Source organism: Petromyzon marinus (assembly GCF_048934315.1).
Source record: "Petromyzon marinus isolate PM22_M1 ecotype Great Lakes invasive population chromosome 75 unlocalized genomic scaffold, UKy_Petmar_22M1.pri1.0 chr75_unloc.1, whole genome shotgun sequence".
In the NCBI taxonomy this organism is placed as follows: domain Eukaryota; kingdom Metazoa; phylum Chordata; class Hyperoartia; order Petromyzontiformes; family Petromyzontidae; genus Petromyzon; species Petromyzon marinus.
The window spans coordinates 383,132-391,563 of NW_027422613.1; the positions used below are offsets into that span (position 1 = coordinate 383,132).

The 8,432-nt window shown below is 54.9% G+C and overlaps 1 protein-coding gene across 1 annotated transcript in view; it reads left to right on the plus strand.

The window, feature by feature from the left end:
- Positions 1-1,559, plus strand: part of PIK3CA (phosphatidylinositol-4,5-bisphosphate 3-kinase catalytic subunit alpha) — a 183,852-nt gene extending 182,293 nt beyond the window's left edge. The window contains exon 20 of the mRNA XM_076058449.1: positions 1,298-1,559. Coding sequence (XP_075914564.1) covers positions 1,298-1,559 — 262 coding nt within the window. The remainder of the gene's footprint in view (positions 1-1,297) is intronic.
- The last annotated feature ends 6,873 nt before the right edge of the window (positions 1,560-8,432 follow it).

Here is an 8,432-nt window from a genome sequence, read left to right on the forward strand (position 1 = left end):
CCACCCTCACCGCAGCTTCCAGGAAATGTGCTACAAGGCCTACCTGGCCATCAGGCAGAACGCGAATCTCTTCATCAACCTGCTCTCCAACCTCTCTCTCTCACTCTCACTCACTCTCTCACTCACCACCCTCACTCTCTCACTCACCACCCTCACCCTCTCACTCACCAACCTCTCATCTCACTCACCAACCTCTCCCCACCCTCTCCCCACCCTCTCCTCCTCACCACAGCTTTCAGGAAATGTGCCACAAGGCCTACCTGGCCATCAGGCAGCACGTGAACATCTTCATCAACTCCTCACCAACCTCTCTCTCTCACTCTCACTCACTCACTCTCCCACTCACCACCCTCTCACTGCCCACCCTCTCCCCACCCTCTCCCCACCCTCACTGCAGCTTCCAGGAAATGTGCTACAAGGCCTACCTGGCCATCAGGCAGCACGCGAATCTCTTCATCAACCTGCTCTCCAACCTCTCACTCACCACTCACTCTCTCACTCACTCTCTCACTCACCAACCTCTCCCCACCCTCTCCCCACCCTCACCGCAGCTTCCAGGAAATGTGCTACAAGGCCTACCTGGCCATCAGGCAGCACGTGGATCTCTTCATCAACCTGCTCTCCAACCTCTCACTCTCACTCACCACTCTCTCACTCACCACCCTCTCCCCACCCTCTCCCCACCCTCTCCCCACCCTCACCGCAGCTTCCAGGAAATGTGCTACAAGGCCTACCTGGCCATCAGGCAGCACGCGAATCTCTTCATCAACCTGCTCTCCAACCTCTCTCTCTCTCACTCACTCTTTCACTCACTCACTCACCACACTCACTCTCTCACTCACCACCCTCACTCTCTCACTCACCAACCTCTCCCCACCCTCTCCCCACCCTCTCCCCACCCTCACCGCAGCTTCCAGGAAATGTGCTACAAGGCCTACCTGGCCATCAGGCAGCACGCGGATCTCTTCATCAACCTGCTCTCCAACCTCTCTCTCTCACTCTCACTCACTCTTTCACTCACTCACTCACCACCCTCTCTCTCTCACTCACCACCCTCACTCTCTCACTCACCAACCTCTCCCCACCCTCTCCCCACCCTCTCCCCACCCTCACCGCAGCTTCCAGGAAATGTGCTACAAGGCCTACCTGGCCATCAGGCAGCACGCGGATCTCTTCATCAACCTGCTCTCCAACCTCTCACTCACCACTCACTCTCTCACTCACTCACCACCCTCACTCTCTCACTCACCAACCTCTCCCCACCCTCTCCCCACCCTCTCCCCACTCCTCACCGCAGCTTCCAGGAAATGTGCTACAAGGCCTACCTGGCCATCAGGCAGCACGCGAATCTCTTCATCAACCTGCTCTCCATGATGCTGGGCTCAGGAATGCCTGAACTGCAGAGCTTCGATGACATCGCCTACCTCCGCAAGACGCTGGCGCTGGACAAGAGCGAGCAGGAGGCCCTCGAGTACTTCATGAAGCAGATGAACGACGCTCACCACGGCGGGTGGACCACCAAGGTGGACTGGATCTTCCACACCATCCGACACATCTGAGGCGGTGGAGCAGGGAGGGTGGTGGAGCGGGTGGTGGTGGAGGAGGTGGTGGAGCAGGAGGTGGTGGAGCGGGTGGTGGTGGAGCGGGTGGTGGTGGAGCAGGAGGTGGTGGAGCGGGTGGTGGAGGTGGTGGAGGAGGAGGTGGTGGAGCGGGTGGTGGAGGTGGAGGAGGAGGTGGTGGAGCAGGTGGTGGAGCAGGTGGTGGTGGTGGAGGTGTTGGAGGCGGTGGAGCAGGAGGTGGTGGAGGTGGAGCAGGAGGTGGTGGAGCTGGAGGTGGTGGTGGAGATGGTGGTGGAGATGGTGGAGGTGGTGGATGGGGTGATGGACATTGGAGCGCCAAGGTGGACTGGATCTTCCACAACATCCACCACATCTGAGGTGGTGGAGCAGGAGGAGAAGGTGGTGGTGGTGGCGGCGGTGGTGAAGATGATTAAAGATGGAGAGGATGATGGTGATGAAGATGGAGATGATGGAGATGATGGACAGGATAGACAGGATGGAGAGGATGATGGTGATGGAGATGAGGGACAGGATAGACAGGATGGAGAGGATGATGGTGATGGAGATGATAATAATGAAGACGATGATGGAGATGGATGGGGTGATGGACAATGGTGCGCACCAAAGGTGGGGCGTATCTCACACGCACCATCCGACACATCTGAGGAGTGCGGAGGATGGAGGTGGAGCCCCCGGTGGAGGATGGAGGTGGTGCCCCCCGGTGGAGGATGGAGGTGGAGCCCCTGGTGGAGGATGGAGGTGGTGCCCCCCGGTGGAGGATGGAGGTGGTGCCCCCGGTGGAGGATGGAGGTGGTGCCCCCCGGTGGAGGATGGAGGTGGTGCCCCCCGGTGGAGGATGGAGGTGGTGCCCCCCGGTGGAGGATGGAGGTGGAGCCCCCCGGTGGAGGATGGAGGTGGAGCCCCCCGGTGGAGGATGGAGGTGGTGCCCCCGGTGGAGGATGGAGGTGGAGCCCCCGGTGGAGGATGGAGGTGGTGCCCCCCGGTGGAGGATGGAGGTGGTGCCCCCCGGTGGAGGATGGAGGTGGTGCCCCCCGGTGGAGGATGGAGGTGGTGCCCCCCGGTGGAGGATGGAGGTGGAGCCCCCGGTGGAGGATGGAGGTGGTGCCCCCAGTGGAGGATGGAGGTGGAGCCCCCAGTGGAGGATGGAGGTGGAGCCCCTGGTGGAGGAGATAGATGGGGGGGTGGGTGGACATTAGATGAGGTGGATGGAGACGCGAAGTGGGCTGATGGGCAGTGGATGATGATGAAGACTATGATGCTGATGCTTTAAAAATGCTGACGATGATGATGCTGATGACGATGATGACGACGATGATGATGATGATGATGATGCTGATGACGATGATGATGCTGATGACAATGACGACGACGATTGTCCTCCGTTCAACTCCATCCACCCTCCCCGACGAGTCGACCTCCAGAGTCGTAGCCGCTGAGTCGACCCGGAAGGTGGACAACCCTTAAGCCTCCCGCATCAACCCCAAGCGCCAGATCCTGGTGGACTGTCCACCGACTCTGATGATGGACTAACAACCAACTCTGATGATGGACTATCCACCAACTCTGATGATGGACTATCCACCAACTCTGATGATGAACTATCCACCAACTCTGATGGTGAACTATCCACCAACTCTGATGATGAACTATCCACCAACTCTGATGATGAACTATCTACCGACTCTGATGATGGACTAACTACCAACTCTGATGATGGACTATCCACCAACTCCGATGATGGACTATCCACCAACTCTGATGATGGACTATCCACCAACTCTGATGATGGACTATCCACCAACTCTGATGATGGACTATCCACCAACTCTGATGATGAACTATCCACCAACTCTGATGGACTATCCACCAACTCCGATGATGGACTATCCACCAACTCCGATTATGGACTATCCACCAACTCTGATGATGGACTAACTACCAACTCTGATGATGAACTATCCACCAACTCTGATGATGGACTATCCACCAACTCTGATGATGGACTATCCACCAACTCCGATGATGAACTATCCATCAACTCCGATGGTGGACTATCCACCAACTCCGATGGTGGACTATCCACCAACTCTGATGATGAACTATCTACCAACTCTGATGATGGACTAACTACCAACTCTGATGATGGACTATCCACCAACTGCGATGATGGACTATCCACCGACTCCGATGATGGACTATCCACCAACAACGATGATGGACTATCCACCAACTCTGATGATGGACTATCCACCAACTCTGATGATGAACTATCCACCAACTCCGATGATGAACTATCCACCGACTCCGATGGTGGACTATCCACCAACTCCGATGATGGACTATCCACCAACTCCGATGATAGACTATCCACCAACTCCGATGATGGACTATCCACCGACTCCGATGATGGACTATCCACCAACTCCGATGATGAACTATCTACCGACTCTGATGATGGACTAACTACCAACAACGATGATGGACTATCCACCGACTCCGATGGTGGACTATCCACCAACTCTGATGATGGACTATCTACCAACTCCGATGATGGACTATCTATCAACTCTGATGATGAACTATCCACCAACTCCGATGATGGACTATCCACCGACTCCGATGATGGACTATCCACCAACTCCGATGATGGACTATCTACCAACTCTGATGATGAACTATCCACCGACTCCGATGGTGGACTATCCACCGACTCCGATGATGGACTATCCACCAACAACGATGATGGACTATCCACCAACTCCGATGATGAACTATCCACCAACTCCGATGATGGACTATCCACCAACTCCGATGATGGACTATCCACCAACTCCGATGATGGACTATCCACCGACTCTGATGATGGACTATCCACCGACTCCGATGGTGAACTATCTACCAACTCTGATGATGGACTATCCACCGACTCCGATGATGGACTATCCACCGACTCCGATGATGAACTATCCACCGACTCCGATGATGGACTATCCACCAACTCCGATGGTGGACTATCGACCAACTGCGATGATGGACTATCCACCGACTCCGATGGTGAACTATCTACCAACTCTGATGATGGACTATCCACCAACTCCGATGATGGACTATCCACCAACTCCGATGGTGGACTATCGACCAACTGCGATGATGGACTATCCACCGACTCCGATGGTGAACTATCTACCAACTCTGATGATGGACTATCCACCAACTCCGATGATGGACTATCCACCAACTCCGATGATGGACTATCCACCAACTGCGATGATGGACTATCCACCAACAACGATGATGAACTATCCACCAACTCCGATGATGGACTATCCACCGACTCTGATGATGGACTATCCACCGACTCCGATGGTGGACTATCCACCGACTCTGATGATGGACTATCCACCAACTCCGATGATGGACTATCCACCAACTCCGATGATGGACTATCCACCAACTCCGATGATGGACTATCCACCGACTCCGATGATGGACTATCCACCAACCCCGATGATGAACTATCCTCCGACTCCGATGGTGGTCTATCCACCAACTCCGATGGTGGACTATCCTCCGACTCCGACGGTGGACTATCCACCGAGCTCGTGAAAGGGGGTGGACACGCAGAGTCACCCCAGGGGGTAGCCTCTCAGGCACGGCCGTTCAGGGGAGCTGTTGTGGCCGGGTGGGGTTGTGGCCGGGCCTGGCGGCCGTCTTTGTCTCCCCGCAGCAGTGGCTCCCGATGTATTTTTTTACGGCTAGTGGGGTAGGGGATGGTGGTGGTGGTGGTGGTTGTGGGTCTATGCGGGGTTCGTAGGGCGGTGCGCTAACCACTGCACCACCGCTCCTCACACACACACACAGTGCGCTAACCACTGCACCACCGCTCCTCACACTCACACACAGTGCGCTAACCACTGCACCACCGCTCCTCACACACACACACACACAGTGCGCTAACCACTGCACCACCGCTCCCCACACTCACGCACACACACAGTGCGCTAACCACTGCACCACCACTCCCCACACTCACACACACACAGTGCGCTAACCACTGCACCACCGCTCCCCACTCACACACACACAGTGTGCTAACCACTGCACCACCGCTCCCCACTCACACACACACAGTGCGCTAACCACTGCACCACCGCTCCTCACACACACATACAGTGCGCTAACCACTGCACCACCGCTCCCTACACACACAGTGCGCTAACCACTGCACCACCGCTCCCCACTCACACACACAGTGTGCTAACCACTGCACCACCGCTCCCTACACACACACAGTGCGCTAACCAGTGCACCACCGCTCCCCACACTTACACACAGTGTGCTAACCACTGCACCACCGCTCCCCACACACACACCAACAGTGCGCTAACCACTGCACCACCGCTCCCCACTCACACACAACCGGACCTGGTGATCCTGGCGACCCGGGTTCGATTGCCGCTCACGGCCACCACCAGTGGCGATCGTCTGAACCGGTCCTGGGCCTCCCCTAGGTCGGCTCAGCCTCAAATGAGTATCTGGTGTAGCGGTGTGTAGTGAACATCGCCACTGGGGAGACAAAGGCGGCCGGGCGTGGTGTTGCTCAGCCACCCCCTCTGTGTGTGCCACAGTGCCGGTAGCCTTCATAGGTGCTCGCGAACAGCACTTGCCCCTACAGTCTGTTACAGGCTACACGGGGGATCTTTGTCTTTGGTGGTGGTGGTGGTGTTGGTGGTGATGACGTTGTACAAAGTTTCAACTTTTGAGCTTCAAAAAGCGATTGAGACAGAGAGAGACAGAGAGACAGACAGACAGAGAGAAACAGACAGAGACAAGACAGAGACAAGACAGAGAGACAGACAGAGACAAGACAGACAGAGACACAGACAGAGACAGACAGACATATAGAGACAGAGAGACAAGACAGACACAGAGAGACAGACAGAGACAAGACAGAGACAAGACAGAGAGACAGACAGAGACAAGACAGACAGAGAGACAGACAGAGACAGACAGACAGAGAGACCAGACAGACAGAAAGACAGAGAAAGAGACAGAGAGAGACAGAGAGACAGACAGAGAGACAAGACAGAGAGAGACGGAGACAGAGAGACAGACAGAGACACAGAGAGACAGACAGAGACAGACAGAGAGACAAGACAGAGAGACAGACGGACAGAGAGACCAGACAGAAAGACAGACAGAGAGACAAGACAGACAGAGACAATACAGAGAGAGACAGAAAGACAGACAGAGAGACAAGACAGAGACAAGACAGAGAGACAAGACAGAGACAAGACAGACAAAGAGACAGACAGAGACAGACAGACAGAAAGACAAAGACAGAGAGACAAGACAGACAGAGAGACAGACAGAGACAAGACAGACAACACAGACAGAGAGACAAGACAGACAAAGACAGAGACAGAAAGACAAAGACAGACAGAGACAGAGAGACAAGACAGAGACAAGACAGAGAGACAGACAGAGAGACAGACAGAGACAAGACAGAGACAAGACAGACAGAGACAAGACACACAGAGAGACAGACAGAGACAAGACAGACAGACAAAGAGACAGAGACAGACAGAGACAGAAAGACAAAGACAGAGAGACAAGACAGACAGAGACAGAGAGACAGACAGAGACAAGACAGAGACAAGACAGAGAGACAAGACAGAGAGACAGACAGAGAGACAGACAGAGAGACAAGACAGAGACAAGACAGACAGAGAGACAGACAGACAAGACACAGACAGACAGAGAAAAGACAGACAGAGACAGACAGAGACACAGACAAGACAGACAGACATAGAGAGACAGAGAGACAAGGCAGACAGACAGAGACAAGACAGAGACAGACAGAGACAAGACAGACACAGAGAGACAGAGAGACAGACAGAGACAAGACAGAGAGACAGACAAGACAGAGACAGACACAGACAGAAAGACAGAGACAAGACAGAGAGACAGACACAGACAGACAGAGACAGAAAGACAGACAGGTGGTTTCTTGGCTGCCGATTGGCTGGACGATTCCACTCGAGTCGCACCCCACCACCACCACCCCACCACCACCACCCCCCCACCACCACCACCCCCCCCCACCACCACCCCCCCACCACCACCACCACCCTCCCCCCACCCCCACGTGGTTTACCACCCTTTTGTACGAACCGTGTCGCGCGCAGCTCTGTTACATTGAATTGTATTAATAATAATAATAATGTTATAAATAATAACACCACTACTACTACTGCTGCTGCTGCTCTGCCACTGCGACTAACGCCACTCGGTTATCGTGGCCGCCCTTGGTCAAGGCTGCGTCGATTGTACGGTGGTGATGGTTGTGGTGGTGGTGATGGTTGTGGTGGTGGTGATGGTGGTGGTGGTGGTTGTGGTGGTGGTTGTGGTGGTGGTGGTGGTTGTGGTGGTGGTTGTGGTGATGGTTGTGGTGGTGGTGGTGGTTGTGGTGGTGGTGGTGGTTGTGGTGGTGGTGATGGTGGTGGTTGTGGTGGTGGTTGTGGTGATGGTTGTAGTGGTGGTGGTGGTTGTGGTGGTGGTTGTGGTGGTGGTGGTGATGGTGGTGGTGGTGATGGTTGTGGTGGTGGTGATGAGAGGGTGGTGATGATGGGGTGGTGGTGGTGATGAGAGGGTGGTGGTGATGGTTGTGGTGGTGATGGTTGTGGTGGTGATGATGATGGGGTGGTGGTGATGGTTGTGGTGGTGATGGTTGTGGTGGTGGTGGTGGTGATGGTTGTGGTGGTGGTTGTGGTGGTGGTTGTGGTGGTGGTTGTGGTGGTGGTGGTGGTGATGGTTGTGGTGGTGATGGTGGTGATGATGATGGTGGTGATG